Consider the following 17,972-nt stretch of genomic DNA (forward strand, 5'->3'; position numbering starts at 1 on the left):
CAGGTGCAGTGGCTCATGCCTGTAATCTCAACACTTTGGGAGGCCAAAGTGGACAAATCACCTGAAGTCAGGAGTTCGAGACCAGCCTGGGCAACATGACGAAACCTGGTCTCTGCTAAAAATACAAAAAATTAGCCGGGTGAGGTGGTGGTTGCCTGTAATACCAGCTACTTGGGAGGCTGAGGCAGGAGAATCACTTGAACCCAAGAGGCAGAGGTTGCAATGAGCTGAGATCGTGCCATTGTACTCCAGCCTGGGCAACAAAAGCAAAACTCCATCTCAAAAAAAAAAAAAGGATGTTACCTAAGGTTCTATTGTAAGATAATTTTTCAAGCAGGTTAAGTATCCAGGAGTTTAGTTTCACAAGCCATTTGTCCAATTTTTTAAAAAAGATAAAAGCCAATCCTGTAAAAACCCTTATCCCTTGTCCAAGGTTATAATTACGCAGGTAGGTCTGAGTGAATTGAAGCAGCTGACTCTAGTAGGAAAAAGAAATGTTAACAAGTTCCAGCATCACCTACTTTGAACTATATTCTTAAAAAGTCTAAAGCTTCTGGATTTGAAAAGCAAATTATCACAAATAATCTTAAAGGGCATCTTTCAAAATATTAGTTGTTTTAACCAAGCTATTCCTTAGCATAAGTCTGTACAACTTATTTATATGAATACATTCCTTGGGAGTTAAATGTAAAAAAATTACATCCCCACCATCACTGTTTAATACTTTTTCGTTTTCTAAAACAGCACAGACTCCTGCTACATGAGCAAGCTTTCAGCATTTGAAGATAGCTGCCATGGATCATCTATAGATTGCAGTGTGTTCTTTCTACCGTCCTTTTAAAAACTGAGGAAACTTTTGCTTACTATCTTTCCTGTCCACAATGTAAAAAGAAGTTCAATGTAACTCAGAGTGTAGGCCCTAAGGGTTTTTTAATGACTGAAGTATATTTCAGTTATTTCTATGTTTAGATAACAGTATTGAGGTGGGCCAGGCACAGTGGGTCAACCCTGTAATCCCAACACTTTGAGAGGCTGAGGCAAGAGGATCGCTTAAGGCTAAGAGTTCAAGGTTGGAGTGACATATGATTGCCCTGCTGAACTCCAGCTTGGGTGATAGTGAGACCCTGTCTCTAAAAAATTAAAATTAAAATATTTTTAGAACAGTATTGAGGAGAATGCAATGAAATTTCCAATAATGTACAATGGTTCTAATAATAAGAATTATCTGTGTTCTCTTAAGACCATTCACATATCTTGCTAATGCTACCCAGTTTTTTTTTTGTTTTTTTTTTTTTTTGAGATGGAGTATCACTCTGTCGCCCAGGCTAAAGTACAGTGGCACGATCTCGGCTCACTGCAACGTCTGCCTCCCAGGTTCAAGCAATTCTCCTGTCTCGGCCTCCCAAGTAGCTGGAACTACAGTTGCATGCCACCATGCCCGACTAATTTTACATATTTTTAATAGAGGCGGGGTTTCACAGGTTGGCCAGGCTGGTCTCAAACTCCTGACCTCAGGTGATCCACCTGCCTCGGCCTCCCAAAATGCTGAGATTACAGGCGTGAGCCACCATGCCCAGCCTGCTACCCAGCTTTAAAAAAAAAAAAAAAAGTATTCTTCTACTTGCCTACTCTTGAACTCTACGCACCTGTAAAAAGTAAAAACCCTTCAGGAAAAAAATCAATTTCAATAAAAAACACTGCAAGTAAATAGTTCTGTGCAAAAAGCATTTCCTCCCTAACCCCATGGATTAATCCATTTTAACAGGGTTGTTAATGAAGCTACAGATATTCCTATGCAATGATTTGGCCAAACTAGCAAGTACTTATTCAGCATATACCATGTGTGAGAAAGCACAGCAGAGTGATGTTAATAGTCTCTGTCCACAAAGAGCTTATTACCAATTTAGAAAAACATGTAAGGTTAACAACACAAGGCAATATAAAAATGTCAAGAAGTTTTGGAGGCCAAGGCAGGCAGATCAAAAGGTCAGGAGTTCAAGACCAGCCTGGCCAAAATGGCAAAACCCCGTCTCTACTAAAAATACAAAAAATTAGCCAGGTGTGGTGGCACGCACCTGTAGTCCCAGCTACTCAGGAGGCTGAGGCAAGAGAATCACTTGAACCCAGGAGGCGGAGGTTGCAGTGAGCCAAGGCCGCACCATTGCACTCCAGCCTGGGCGACAGAGCAAGACTCCGTCTCAAAAAAAAAAAAAAAAAAGTCAAGAAGTGTACAGACAATAGGTAACAGGGGAAGTTAAAGGAAACAAACTACTTTAGCTGAGCATGGTCAAGAAGCACACCCTCCCCTTTCCTCAGGAAGTTTGAATTTTGAACTCTACCCAGTAAATTATCTTTCACCCACGTTTTTGTACTCATAGTCTATCTAACAAAAGCACTGTAGTAGAGCTAGTGAAAGAAATAAATAAATGAGCTAAAACAAAGCAATTTACAGTTCCAACTTTGGCTGAATTTCTCTTCTGCTACTCCTCTCACTCTTCTATACTGTATACACACACACCATTCATTTCCCCCACAAAAAGGAACCAATTACCAAAAAATACCCAGAAGCTTGGAATACAGTAATTTGGATGAAAAGGTTGTCACACTTCTTATTTCTCTCTACTGGTAATGCTTTTTCCAGATTTTTCCGGTCTACAACATACCAAGCTGGAGTAGAGTCTGACAAATGTACATAGGGAGCTAAACATAAAGAAAAACTTAAGAGTTTAAACTTTATAAAAGTTTATTTCATTACAATATGGATGTCCCAACGATACCTGACACACTGGGATTTTACCTTACCGATATTCTCAGAACCCCATTACCCGGACAATGCAAACACAAAGTTTAACAATGAGACATTAATAAAGGTCTAATAATAAAGAAATGGAAAGCATTTTTCTTTTGCATTCAGTTTTTTAAAACAGAAAAACTCTAAGGATTTGAAGCAAAAGGCTTTACTTGGTTCTACATAATTAAACATGAAAACTACACTTAGGCCGTGGAACATTACAAATTCTAATTACTCCCATAAAACATTATTTAAGAGGCCGGGTGTGATGGCTCATGCCTGTAATCCCAGCACTTTGGGAGGCCAAGGCATGCAGATCACTTGAGGTCAGGAGTTTGAGACCAGCCTGGCCAACATGGCAAAACCCCGTCTCTACTAAAAATACAAAAATTAGCTGGGGGTGATGGCATGCACCTGTAATCCCAGCTACTCAGGAGGCTGAGGCATGAGAATCACCTGAACCCAGGAGGCAGAGGTTGCAGTGAGCTGAGATTCCACCACTGCACTCCAGCCCTGGGCGACACAGCAAGATTCTGTTTCAAAAAAAACTGTGAGAAACTTTGGAAATCACCCATTCCAACCTAAGTCATTCCATATAAACATCTCAGTTTTGTCTTCTATAAAATGAATTGGACTAAATTCTAAGGTGGTTTAAGCTCTAAAAAAACACTCTTAGGCCGGACGTGGTGGCTCATGCCTGTAATCCCAACACTTTGGAGGCTGAAGCGGGTGGATCACTTCAGGTTAGGCGTTTTGAGACCAGCCTGGCCAACATGGTGAAACCCCATCTCTACCAAAAATATAAAAAATTAGCCGGGCGTGGTGGCAGGTGCCTGTAATCCCAGCTACTCAGGAGGCTAAGGCAGGAGAATAGCTTGAACCTGGGAGGGGGAAGTTGTAGTGAGCCGAAGTCGCGCCATTACACTCCAGCCTGGGCAACGAGAGCAAAACCGTCTCAAATAATGATAATAAATAAAAATTTAAAATCCTCTAAATTTTATAACAGTGTTAAGATTACAGCTATGACAAAGTTGCTATAAGTTTAACCTTTTGCAAAAGTATTGCAAAAATTAACACTTTTACTTAAAGGAAAAGTGTTAGTTTTTCTAAAAGATGAAACAGTACTAGTCTTCATCTAGCCCTAAATGTAAACTATGAAATTAATTACATAAAATTTTGGCAAATTGTATGCTTAATCTGTAAGTCACACAAAATGTATTCTCATTCAAATATTTGCCACATGGGTAGTATCCCAGCGTACACTAATTTGGCCAGGTTAAAACAATACATTCTCAATGTAATACTTAGGCTTCGACTCTCACCCTAGAAAAAGGTACCCATTATCACCTGGGGGAATTCACAGCTTTACCTTTTTAAATACTTCCCAGTGCTACACATACAAACACACACAGTCAAGCAAAGGGAAACAAATTAAGCATTACAGCTTTTTTCTGTGACAAGGTGAATGCAAAATAATCTTGCCCTCTGCATTGCAGAAGAATAGTTCTTGCAACCCATGGAAAAGCAAACACATCAAGAGATCTTAAATGTCAAAGAAGGCTTCAGGTAATAGCCTCAAGGAAAGATTTTACTTATAAAACAGTTAAAAATGTTTTTATTTTAAAACACTGAACACGTAAGTTCTGCACAACAGCTGCAATGAAAATTCTAAGCACAGACACACTGCAACATTCTAGAAAGAAATGTTACCCTCACAACAACAGCATTCTTTTTAAAGAATACTACTAACTGCAAAGATGAAGTGCAGAAAGCCTTCAGGAAAAAGTATAAAAAACACTACACTTCTGGCTATCAGTTTTGGTCACTTATTGGTTAAAAAGCTGTCAGACTATTTTTGCATTTTACGCAAGTGATCATTAGTTAATCTTTCACCTACCAAAGTCACTAGAGTCTAAACCTATTATATTCACAAAGAATATAACAATTTTAAATGTCATCTATTAAAACATCTTTTATTCTATATCACAACTGATTACATCTAATAATATCAAATGAGGTCTCTCTTCGGTTAAAATTATGACTTGGTTTCGAAATATCTTGCATAGCCTAGGGCCCAGTTCAGCACCAATGAACTGATAAAGAAAACCAGGCAGTTAATCACTCAATTCAATATTACCTGTAAGATTTGCAAATGGATTTTACACTTGATTCTCCTTATCACAGCTGTATTTCTTCCCTTTGCTAAACATTCATGTACTCTTTATAAGCCTGAATTTAAAAACCCACCAAGCCTTTTAGTTGCATTACATAATACGATCATATTTCATCAACATTAAGAGCATGCATTCTCAATGAGCATATGCTTAGCTTTTTCTTTAATGGCTCAAATTATTAGAAAATAAACAACTTTGTTTTTTAAAATACGATAAAATTATTTCAATTCTCTGTTTTAATTTAAGCAATACTACATATCCATAGTCATTTTTGCCAGGATATTTGATTTTAAAATCCATAAAAAAAGCATTTTGGTCCGGAAGGCTCTGATAAGAATAGGTCAAGATTGAAATATAGCTCAAATGTAAGTTGCTAAATGGATTGAAGTCAAAACAAATCTAATTGTAAATAGTACCTCACTTCACTCCACAAGGGTTCCTAAAGAGGAATTCAAAACTGATTTGTAAAGCAATCCTATTTTAGTGCATTAGAAATACTCACCTATACTTAAAAACAGTTAAGTCTTCTCACAAGTAAATCATCTAAATATAAAAAGGATTTAAACTAAAAACCAGATGTGCTTAAATTCAGGGCAAATCCAAATGCCCTGGGTTTTTCAAAAGGCAAAATATATAGTTTTAATAGCAATTAAGTCAACATCAATACTGCCAACTTAACTACTTAACAAGTAGGTAAAGTTCAGTCTGCGGCTTATCGAAAAGTCTCAAGACTTAACTGTAACTTGACCTTTTTGCTGCTATCTACCACTTAAAACACTGAGAAGACAGAAAAAAAAGTTACTTTGTGCAGTTTATTGAATCTCCATTATTAACAAGGCAATCTTTCAGTATGTATTAGCCTAGTTAATAATCTATGTAATAATTACATTATTTTCTCCTTTATAACTTTAGGGGAAGCCGGGCATGGTGGCTCACACCTGTAATCCCAGCACTTTGGGAGGCGGACGCGGGTGGATCACTTGAGGTCAGGAGTTCAAGATCAGCCTAGCCAATGTGGTGAAACCCCATCTCTACTAAAAATACAAAAAATCTGGCCGCACACGGTGGCTCACGCCTGTAATCTCAGCACTTTGGGAGGCCGAGGCGGGTGGATCACCTGAGGTCAGGAGTTCTAGACCAACCTCACCAACAAGGTAAAACCTGTCTCTACTAAAAATACAAAAATTAGCTGGGCGTGATGGCAGGCGCCTGTAACCCCAGCTACTCCGGGCAGGGGGCCGAGGCAGGAGAATCGCTTGAACCCACGAGGCGGAGGTTGCAGTGAACCGAGATCACATCAGATCACATCGTCGCACTCCAGCCTGGGGTACAAGAGCGAGACTTCTCAAAGAAAAAAAAAATTGCCTGGGGTGGTGGCGCACACTTGTAATCACAGCTACTTAGGAGGCTGAGGCAGGAGGATCACTTGAACCCGGGAGGTGGAGGTTGCAGGAAGCCAAGATCATCCTACTGCACTCCAGCCTAGGCACTCCAGCCTGGGTAACAGAGATTCATCTCAAAAAATAAAAATAACAAAATAACTTGAAGATAGGGTATGACAGAGTATAGTAATTCACATACACCTATACACATTTAATGACCAGTCATGGTTCAAGTCCTCAGGAGGGTCTTATAAACTAGATTTATTATTTTTTTTCAGAAGTACCTGAACACTAGATTCTAACAGCCACCTCACAACTAAATTGGCTGCCAATCAGCACCTACCTTTATATTAACTTCTTTGAGGAGTTATCTTTCAGTCATTAATGTCTCTACACTTTATATCACTAATCATTAATGTTCATAATTAGTATTAACACATTATTAATGTTCATAATCATTAATATTTACATTCAGATTACTGTCCTAGAAGAAAACATTTCCAAGAAATTCTAAAGAATCAAAAACTCAAGTAGCAGCCAGATCAGCAGGCTTGCTTACTGCATTAAAATTTTAAAAAGAGGCCGGGTACAGGGGCTCACTCCTGTAACAGCACTTTGGGAGACCAAGGCGGGCGGATCACGAGGTCAAGAGATCGAGACAATCCTGGCCAACATGGTGAAACCCTGTCTCTACTAAAAATACAAAAAATCAGCTGGGCGTGGTGGCAGGCATCTGTACTCCCAGCTACTTGGGAGGCTGAGGGAGGAGAATCGCTTGAACCCGGGAGATGGAGGTTGCAGTGAGCTGAGATCGCGCCATTGTACTCCAGCCTGGGCAAGATCAAAACTCCGTCTCAAAAAAAAAAAAAAAAAAATTTAAGAAGATACCCAACAGGGTAAACTAAATCATGTGCCAGACTCAGAAGATACTGGCCTTGCGCATGCTTATTCCATTCAACATTTGAATGTAGCTACCTTACACTTAAAATACTTTTGTTACTTTCTTGATGTAACTACATTTACTATTCCAATTACCTATAATAAAACACACTTATTTATCAAAATAAAGGATTGGGGAAAAAAAGAAATCCCAAGTCCATGAAATTCAAGTAAAACTTCCAACCTTCAATACCGAAGATGAGACAGGGAAGTATCAAATCTAAATGTTTTAAAACTCTCTCAAAATGTAAAATATATCAGTAAATAAATAAAATTAATAAGACCTAAACATCACCAGTTTTCTTCAACTTATTTCCCACAGCCCAAGTTTTAGCCAGTTACTATATCAACACCTCAAGTAACACTATTAGGTGTCTGGCTACATAAACACTGCAAAATGATTTCCTGGAAATTCAAGATGTTATAAATATGTTTTCCCAGAGGCAGACAAGTAGAAGTTATCAAAGTTTCATTTTACTTTATAAGGTAAAATTCAAGTTAACATGATAGTCACAGACGTAATTACCTCGTTTTTACAAACGACTAATTTGTTTCTCCCCTTCCACCTCTGATTTTACTCATTTTAATTATTCACTCTGCCCAGACCTTTTCTCTACATACACGCCCCTCTAAACAAGAGTTTACACTGTCCTGCGATGAAAGCATAAAACAAAAGGCTGGCTTGCAGATGAAGATATACCTCAGTAGTTTGATCTACAAGGACTAAATATTGAATCCAAAAAATCGTGGGTGTGGCTCGATTTTTTTTTTTTAGAGGGGGGCCTAAGGAGGCCAGTCGGGGCGGCTGCCTGGTCTCTGCCCTCCCCCTCTGCTTTCGCTTTGTGCTCACAATGCAGCTCCAGTAAAGCGCTTCCCTCTCCCCGCAGCCGCCGCCATGTTAGACGCTCTCTCCATGTGCCCCGAGTCCCAGCCATCCTCTCCAGTCTCCCCAGGACCCAGCCCCCAACGAATCTAAATCGTGGCAGTCCCCCGCCCCTTCGCAGTCCCCTAGGAACAAAAAGTCGCTGCACAAAATCATCTCGCGATTGAGCTGAGCCTGAGGCTCGTGGGGACACCTAAACAATTGAAACAAAGAGGGAAACGCAGGGGAGCCCATCGCATGGGGGCGGGGGTAGCAAATCGAAGACCCATTCAAAATGGGCCTGCCGGAAAGGCAGTTCTACCTTAAGATTCTAAACACACTTCTCTCCCACGGAAGAAGAGGGGAGGCTCGACAGGTCTCGAGTGCATGGTAACCGACCGGACAGACCCCAAGGCCACAGGACGCAGGCCGCCCCAACTCCACGAGGCGGTCGGTTGAACCAGGAGCCCCCCGCGCAGGGACCTCTTCATTTTGGGCCCTCGTCAGAGAAATCGGGCCTCAGACGGAAAGAAGGGCACCATACAGTGAAGTCCTGACGACAGGCCCCCACCCTCACATGTCCCACTCCCAAAGGCCAAAAAGCCGGACCCACAGCGGAAGAGTAATAAAGAAGCCTGGGGGACAGTGCCGCGTCCGAGTCAGGTGACAAGTGCCTCCTCCAAGAGCCCGTTTTCTGGGCACGAAGCTCCCGCTGAACGTGGAGACCGGGCGTGTGGGCCAGGGGGTGGGAGGAGGGGACCTAGTAACGCTCCCGAGACGAAAAGAAGCGAAGGCTCCAGCGACCAGGGTCGGAGGGGGCGCAGAGCCCGGCCGCAGCCACCCCTCCCTTCCCCGCCAACTCCTGGCACCTTTTTCTTCTCCAGGTTCCGAAGTTTCTTGTCGATCACCCCGAGAATCTGCTTCATGGCCTCGGTCTGGACAGCGCCGGTGCCGGTTGCGGGGTGCTGAGAAGCCGGCGCGGCGGCCCCGGCTCCCGCGGCCGCCTCACTCCCGGAGGAACCCGACGGCGGTGGCGGTCCGGACGACTTGCTGCCGCTCCCGCTGTGGCTGGTGGCCGAGGGCATCTTCAGACCGCGAGGACAGAGAAGAAAAAGCGGGAGGAAGGAGAAGAGCGGCGAGTCAGGAGACGGACGGGGCGAGACGCGGGACAAAACGCGCAGCGGGCGGGAGCCTACGCGAGCGGGTGGGGGAGGGGGCGCGGCGCGCCTCGAGGGCAGGAAGAGTGCGCGGGCGCGCGCGCGACCCGCCAGCGGGGCGCCCGGCTGGGCCTCGCGCCGCCCCCCGACCCGCCCCTCCCCCGCGGAGCCGCCGGCTCGGCCTACCAGCCCGGGGGCTCCGAGGCTCGCGCCGGAGGCGGGGCATCGCCGCGCCGGCTGCCAACGACCAGTGCAACGGTCCCTACTGGGGAGGGCCGGCTTTTGCCGGCTTCCGGAGAAGAGAGGAAAGAGAGAGGTCGGGGCTTGGGGGCAGAGAAGGGCATGGGAAATGACCGGGGTGGGGTGGGGGGACTTGGGGGCAAGCCCCTCGGAAGCTCCAGCGGGTCCGGAGATAAAGGACACCCGGGCGCAGCGGCCCTCTTCCCCTGCAGCGGCTCGGTCCCGGGTGGCGCTCACCGTGCGCGCGCGGAGGCCGCTGAAGATCACGAGTGGGCAGCTGAGGGGGCAAGGGTGGCGGTGCCTTCCGGGCAGTGTCACGCGCTCCGTGGGCGCAGGCCGCTTCGCCCTGTCCCGCTGCACCGAGAGCCGCTCCTAGTGAGGCGAGAGCCGGGAGCGGGAGGGACTTAGCCAGCCAGTAGCCCTCTAGGGCGCGGGGGGCGGGAGAAGCGGTGAGCGGGGGCCTTCGCGGCTGCTCGGGCTGCCCGGCGCGAACGCCTGCCCGGAAGAGGCCGCCCGCTAGCCTCTTCGCCGTCCCCCCGGCCCCTGCGCTGTGGGGCGCCTCCTGGACGGAGGTGGGGATGGCCGCGGCAAGGCCGAAGGAAAGGCCCCTTGAGTTTTGAGAGCAATTGACGCTAGGGTCCTTCAGGCGAAATCGTTTGACGCCCAAACGGGGACAATAGGTGTCAAGCAGCTGGCTCTGGAGCTGGCAACTGCCCCTTGAAGAGCCCTTATTTGGGGTGGTGGTGGGGGTTGGGGGGAAAGGTTTCTGCTAGTAAGGGGTGCGTGTGGTGGGTGGTGCAATCCCAGCTTCTAGAATTCCTTCTGTATGCAGAGCGAGCAAACTCCATACCCCAAAACGTCTTTTGAAAAAAAGACAACTCGCCGCTTCCCCACCAAACAATCACCCAGTAACCTAGGAGTTCTCTGTAGAACGTGTCGGACACGGTCATGGTTGGTGGCTTTTTAAATCCTAAAGCTCTGGCCTCACAAAGGGTCTTCAGCTACCCTATGATGTTATATATCCAGTAGGCCTGAGTATTACGAATTATTAGACTTTTGTTTCCTTTTGTTTTAGGTTTACCTACCACTGTAAAGAGAACGTTCAATGAAATACAAAGAAAAAGATGATTTTTTTGCTCCAAGAGAATTATTCCAGCCTTGGGGTGGAGTGGGCGTGGACAGTGAGCAGAAAAACAAAAAACCAAGTTCTGGGAGGAAATAAAATGAATATAATCAGTGGAAAATTCAGCAACGCAATATTGTGTGACAACAGTAAATGACCAATTTATAATTTAAATTCTATGAAAAAGAGATTTAGAAGAGAGTTCTACCAAACCCACTGTTCCCTAGGGAATAAAATGAGAACCGCTGGCTGGCAACAGTGCATCCTGAGGGAGCCTGGAGAAACAACAGCAGCCTCCGACCTCAAGATATCCTGGTTAGCTGCAAAGTCTGTTATATATTCATTCAAATATTTATTGAGCACCTTACTGTGTGCTGGGAAGTCTTAAGTGCTAGGGATTATGGACAAAACATTTATATGGAGCTTACATTCTAAGTAAGGGGAAGACAAGTAAATACATGTCAGATAGTGAAATGGTAGAGAAAAGAAAAAACGGTGGTCAGGGAAAGCCTTACTGACGTTTGAGCTAGTACTGAAGGAAGTGAGGAAGAAGGCTAAGCAGCTACCTTGGAGGAAGAATTTTTCAGGTAGAGGAAACACCAAGTGCTAAGATCTGAGACGGAGTGTGCTTTTTGGGTTCAAGGAACAGCACGGAAACCATAGTGGCAAGAGCAGAGAGTAGGAAATGAGGTCAAACATATTAAAGGGGGCTGGTCTTTAGGACCTGAAAGACCACGGTAAGGACTTTGGCTTTTGCTGCATTAGATGGGGAGTCATAGTTTCAAAATTTAGTCACCTAAACTGTCCTTAGCACTACGCTGAGCAATTATGCCAGGCCTAGAGGCTAGAAACGGAGATGATAATCCTTTAGCTCCTTGCAACTCAAAGTTTATTCAGCCCAACCTCTCTCACTACCACTATCACTACTATCTTGGACTCCATAGCAGACTTAACTGAATCTGCATTTTAACAAGATCTTCAGGAGATTTGTGTGTACATTAAAGTTTCAAAAATCACTGTTTTATTCCTCAGAAGTGACCAATGTCTAAAGTTTTATTGGGACACATCCACATCCATCTATGCACATCCATTCTATGACTGCCTCTCTGCCATAGCACAGCAGAGTTGAGTAGTTGGGTGTGCAACAGACAGTAGGGTGTGCAAAACCTAGAATACTATCTCTTCTTTTACAAAAAAAGTGTTTGCCAATCCCTGGTTTAAAACTACAAAGGGGCCAGGTGAAGGGGCTCACGCCTGTAATTCCAACACTTTGGGAAGCCAAGGCTGGCAGATCACTTGAGGTCAGGAGTTCGAGACCAGCCTGGCCAACATGGCAAATCCTGTCTCTACTAAAAATAAAAAAAATTTTCTGGGTGTGGTGGTGCATGCCTGTAATTACAGCTACTCAGGAGGTTGAGGCACGAGAACCCGGGAGACAGAGGCTGCAGTGAGCCAAGATCGTGCCACTGCATTCCAGCCTGAGCAATAGAGCGAGACTGTCTCAAAAAACAAAAAACAACTACAAATGGTACACATCCATTACAGTTCAACAGAGTGCCCTGTTCATAGTAGTCACTCAGTAGATTCATGCTGATGCTATATCTCAAGTGTTGCTGATCACTGTACCACAAGAGAACTCAAGAATATCTCAGTCAATTAAATGCTTTAGACAAGTAGATATGCATCACATCTGCTTAAATTCATTGGCCAGAAAGAGTCACATGACCCTATCCAACCATAAGAGAGTCAAGAGATGGTATTCTATCAGATGCCAGGTAGGAAGCAGGTGAGCCAGAAATATTTGGTGAATATATGAAGCTGTCACGCTTTCACTTCCTATATCATCCCAATCCCGTTTCATTGGTGTTCTGACATTCTGCGATTGTCTATTCAGGTCAGCAAGTCCACAAAGACCAATAAATTTAAGGCAAAGCTGTGTCCTAAAGCTGACTTCCTGCCCAGCTCAATGCCAAGGTCTCAGTCATTCAAATTTATCTGTTTCCTACTTGACTGAAGCTATGCTTATGTGAATTTTAAATACTCATTTTTTAAACCCTTTTTTCTAGTACAGAGCTATGCAGTAGCTTGCGGTCATTGCATCATTGAAGAAATAAAGGGTTCCCAGAAAACACACCGGAGGAGCAGAATATGTTTATAAATGGTTTATAAATTTAAAAACCTTGGTATACTTTAATATATGCCAATATTAAATATATTAACATAAAACAAATACAACAATATGCAAAATAATATATTTCAATAACAAATCTTTCCAGCTGACATTTGCTTGTTCAATTCATTAGACCACAGCACTTTGAAGTTTCCACAAAGTGAATAATTAAACTATTTATCCTGATCATTTTACCAAAATAATTCAACTGCTTGAACTTGAGTCACCCAATAAGCTAATGCTAAGCTTATTTGTAGCAAAAGAGAGGAATCTTCATCTGAATTACATGAACTGCCTCTTTGTTTCAGGTTGACAGAAACCTGACCAAAGTGTGAACTACACTGTTCACATAGCTAAGGCTCTTGAAGTCTCTTAAATTTGTTTTTCAGTCATTTTACTACAAGTCAGCAGTAGACATTTCTTTCATAATTTTTCCAGCACAGTCTTTTTTATTATAATTCAATCAATGATTGTCTATGTGTCCATGAACCACCACTAAACTCTAAGCTTTTCAAAGAGAAAGAGCAGTCGTTTTGTTTTTCCATCTCTGGATCCTCATAAGCAATAGCATGCCTGGCACAACTATTTTGTCACTAAGTATTGCCTACTGTATTAACATATCAGTACGGTTTTAATATTATTATTACTATTGGTCCATACTGTCTCTGAATTCTTACATTTTGGTCATCAGCTGAGATAACATCATTTTCCGCTTATATTTTCCTATGTCCACCTTTTCTTACATGTAATATTATGCTTAGAAACAGGACTTCATGTTTTTTAGAGGTACAATATGTTCAGAATAGTTATTTCAGATTTCACGAAATACTGTTGTTTGTTATTGAACACTCTGAGAAGCTACACGCTTTACTCAATGTAAAAGTAAACACAGTGGTATGTGCTTGAAATCCCAGCTACTCAGGAGGCTGAAATGAGAGCATTAGTTGAGCCCAGGAGTTCGAGGATGCAATATCATGTCACTACACTCCAGCCTGGACAACAGAGTAAAACCCAGCATCTAAAAAATAAAAATAAAAATTTTATTTTTATTTTATTTTACTTATTTATTTTTTTGAGATGGAGTTTCATTCTATCGCCCAGGCTGGAGTGCAGTGGCAAGATCTCAGCTCACTGCAATCTCCACCTCCTGGTTCAAGTGGTTCTCCTGCCTCAGCCTCCCGAGTAGCTGGGTTTACAGGTGCGTGCCATCATGCCCGACTAATTTTTGTATTTTTGATAGAGACAGGATTTCACCATGTTGGCCAGGCTGGCCTCAAACTCCTGAGTTCAGGCAATCCACCTGCCTTGGCCTTCCAAAGTGCTGGGATTACAGGCCTGAGCCACTGCGCCCAGCCTAAAAATAAAAATGTTTTAAAAGCAAAAACACCTTGGCCACAGGTACTAAAATCTTTCATATAGTTACTTACATGAATTGTATGTTGTCTTAACATCATGTTTCTATTTCAGTGGTTCCCAACCTGTGGTGATTTTGTCCCTCAGGGACACTTGATTTAAAGGTCTCCTAAGCACCAAATCACTAGCAATGTCTAGAAGTATTTAGTTGTCACAACTTGAGGGGAAGATGTTAATTGCATCCAGTATGTAGAGGCCAAAGATGCTTCTAAACATCTTACAATGCACAAAACAACACACAATTATTCAGACCAAAACATCAATAATGCCGAGTTTGGGAAATGCTGTTCTATTTTATGAGATAAAAAATGTAGTCACTGGCCAGGCACGGTGGCTCATGCTTGTAATTCCAGCACTTTGGGAGGCCAAGGACGGATCACCCAAGGTCAGGAGTTCGAGACCAGCCTGGCCAATATGGTGAAACCCTGTTTCTACTAAAAATACAAAAATTAGTCAGGCATGGTGGCGGGTGCCTGTAATCCCAGCTACTCAGGAGGCTGAGGAAGGAGAATCACTTGAACCTGGGAGGCAGAGGTTGCGGTGAGCCAAGATTGCACCACTGCACTCCAGCCTGGGTGACAGGGCAAGACTCTATCTCAAAAAACAAAACAAAAAAGTAGTCACTTGTTCTAGTACTTTACAAGTAAAACTACTCTAATGACACTGGCCCCCCAAATTAAAAATGCTTTTAGAAATATATTATGCAGTGTGGTGAGGTGGCTCACATCTGTAATCCCAGCACTTTGGGAGGCTAAGGAGGGTGGATCACCTGAGGTCAGGAGTTTGAGACCAGTCTGGCTAACGTGGCGAAACTCCGTCTCTACTAAAAAAAATGTAAAAATTAGGCGGGTGTGGTGGTGCATGCCTGTAATCCTAGCTACTCAGGAGGCTGAGGCAGGAGAATCACTTGAACCCAGGAAGCGGAGGTTGCAGTGAGCTGAGATCACGGCGGTGCACTCCAGCCTGGGCAACAAAGCAAGACTCTGTCTCAAAAAAAAAGGAAGAAAGAAAGAAGGGGGGGGGGGCGCGGGTGGGGGAGAGAGAGAGAGAGAGAGAGTCTGAAAGAAGGGGGAGTGGGCGGGGGAGAGAGACAGAGAGAGAGGAAGGAAGGAAGGAAGGAAGGAAAAGAAAAAAGAGAAAGAACTAACTGCATTATGCATGTTGCCAAGATGCAAGCTGATCTGTTCGTAGGGTGATCTTGCATCTTGGCAATATGAATAATCATGGTCATTTTAGGCAATAAAGTATTCTGTGTATCAATTCCCCTACTAATACATAGAACCACTGTTAACAATAATTTGAGAAAAATAACTTCCTTCAAGGTAACAACTAACTGCTCCATGAATTTTGGAAGGAATAAAACTTTATGTATCTCAGTTAATACATACTAGGGGAATATAAGTATAAAAGTAATCAGCTTATTCGAGATTGTTCCTATAGCTGGTCAGGATAGTATTATTTCAAGAATAATTTTCACACCTAACAGCACAACTCCCCCTATATTAATGGTTTACTCTTTGTGTGTTGATAACTTGTTTATCTTGAGAGCCTGAGAACTTGATTTAAAGGTCTCCTAAGCACCAAATCACTAGACATGAAAAATGTCATGAGAAGATGTAGGTCCTGTGTTTGTTTTTTTCTTGCATAGATTTTCAGTGGATGTAGAATTTGCAAAGGAGAGAGCCCTACCCCCCACCCCAATTCTCGTCTTTGATGCAGTGCTTCCCAAAGTAGGCAAGGACCACCAATTTCCGAATGACCTGGGGTACTTGTCAAAATGAAAATTCCTAGACTCCACCCCAGACATTGCCTCTACATCCGAGAATCTGAAACCTAGGAACATCCATTTAAAAAACCAAACTCCCCTTTGCACATTCAAGCTTGTGAATCTCTGCTCTATAGACATAGAGTGTACATGCTACTCATTTTCACAAAAATAAGTGCCAAAAATGTTCAAAAAAAATCTTTTCATGGTATCTTCCTATCTTTCTTCCCAGGTAGTGCTGTGACAGTGTCTTAAGTAGGGCATGTTGATAGATGGAAAAGGACAGCAAACTCAAGGTGCTGATTCAGGAAGAAGCAGATTCCAAGATGGAAGAGAAAATGTCAAGAGAAATATGCCGAGAGAAGATTCCAGGCAGAATGGTGAATGGAAGGTTAGGGTGACCAAGAGAAAGGAAGGGTGACTCAGCAAGTCTGTAGTTTCAGCTCTTGTATAGTACGTTATACTTGAAAAGCTGAAGGCTTTTCTCGGGGAGAGTCAGAATGGCCTGGAGGGCTTGCTGAAGCGCTGCTGGCTGGGCCCCGCCCGCTGAATGACTAATGGAGACTGAGGGCCTGCTGATAATTTGAGTTTCTAACAAGCCCTGTTTCGATGCTGGTACGGCAGATCTAGGGAAAACATTGGAACAAGGAAAACACTAAGAAGAAATTTTAAAAAGTAATCAAAGGCGGCCAGGTGCGGTGGCTCACGCCTGCGATCCTAGCACTTTGGGAGGCCGAGGCGGGCAGATCATCTGAGGTCAGGAGTTTGAAGACCAACATGGAGAAACCACGTCTCTACTAGAAATACGAAAACTAGCCAGGCGTGGTGGCTCATGCCTGTAATCCTAACTAGTCAGGAGGCTGAGGCAGGAGAGTCGCTTGAACCCAGGAGGGGGAGGTTGCAGTGAGCCGAGATCGCGCCACTGCACTCCAGCCTGGGCAACAAAGACTCCATCTCAAAAAAAAAAAAAAGTAATAAAAAATGACAGTAGTATACTGTAATATGTATGTTTTCTGCTGCTACTTTTTGTTTTGTATTTTCCTCTTAAAGAGATCAGAAGATGGCTGGGCTCAGTGGCTCATGCCTGTAATCCCAGCACTTTGGGAGGCCAAGGCGGGTGGATCACCTGAGGTCAGGAGTTTGAGACCAGCCTGGCCAATATGGTGAAACCCTGTCTCTACTAAAAATACAAAAATTAGCCGGGCGTGGTGGCAGGCGTCTGTAATCCCAGCTACTCGGGAGGCTGAGGCAGGAGAACGGTTTGAACCCGGGAGGCCGAGGTTGCAGTAAGCCGAGATCACACCATCACACTCCAGCCTGGGGGACAAGAGTGAGACTTCATCTCCAAAAAAAAAAAAACCAAAAAGAGGGCAGAAGAGAAAAATTAGAAGGAGATATTGGACAGGCTAGTCATACCCCATTTAGACTTTGCCTACAGAGGACAATGAAAGAAGGCAGCAACCTTTTCTCTAGGCCCTCCTTGTCTAAACCAAATGCAGATCTGGCAGCCCTGTAGTACTGCAACATCATATTCCTTGGCGTTCTTTGGAGCTAGAGCTGGTGGTGCTTCTTCTCGTGAATGCTGTGCTAACATCCACCTAAAGCGGAAAGAAGACAGTTCTTTAGGATAGCTAGGGCTGATTTGATGTGAGAAAAAGAAATGATGGTGTGACGAGGAATGCGTTTATGCAGCCTTTTCACAGAAAAAAAGTATAAATTATAATTAAATATTTTTAAACCTTCATTTTTAAAAAATTGCAAGAGTAATACAAGTTTATTGCAAATAATTTAGATAAGTAAATTATGCAAAAGTAAAACAACAGCTCAGTGTGTTGTATAACTTTTATTGGGCTCTAATTTACCTATCATAAAATTAACCCATTTAAAGTGTACAATTAACTGGTTTTCAGTATATTTGATATTTGAGAGTAATGCAACCTTTGCCATTACCTAACT

At 43.4% G+C, this 17,972-nt stretch overlaps 1 protein-coding gene and 1 long non-coding RNA gene across 4 annotated transcripts in view; one reads left to right on the top strand and one right to left on the bottom strand.

Annotated features, from left to right (window-relative positions):
- The window catches only part of CAPRIN1 (cell cycle associated protein 1), a 49,803-nt gene extending 39,821 nt beyond the window's left edge, over positions 1 to 9,982 (bottom strand). Inside the window, exons 1-2 of one of the 3 annotated variants that reach the window (XM_024255521.3) lie at positions 9,783 to 9,982; positions 9,018 to 9,233 (exon numbers count right to left, since the gene is read on the bottom strand). In XM_024255521.3, the coding sequence (XP_024111289.1) occupies positions 9,018 to 9,233 (216 nt within the window). In that variant the 5' untranslated portion in view covers positions 9,783 to 9,982. Of the gene's footprint in view, positions 1 to 9,017; positions 9,464 to 9,782 lie in introns of those variants that run through there. The other 2 variants (XM_063728490.1, XM_024255522.3) reach the window with 2 other exon arrangements.
- LOC129048641 (uncharacterized) lies at positions 9,978 to 17,433 on the top strand. Its single transcript, XR_008511156.1, has 3 exons — positions 9,978 to 10,117; positions 10,621 to 10,983; positions 16,249 to 17,433. It is a non-coding gene; the product is annotated as an uncharacterized LOC129048641 (long non-coding RNA).
- Positions 17,434 to 17,972: the final 539 nt, after the last annotated feature.

Source organism: Pongo abelii, chromosome 9 (genome assembly GCF_028885655.2).
Source record: "Pongo abelii isolate AG06213 chromosome 9, NHGRI_mPonAbe1-v2.0_pri, whole genome shotgun sequence".
Classification (NCBI taxonomy): Eukaryota; Metazoa; Chordata; class Mammalia; order Primates; family Hominidae; genus Pongo; species Pongo abelii.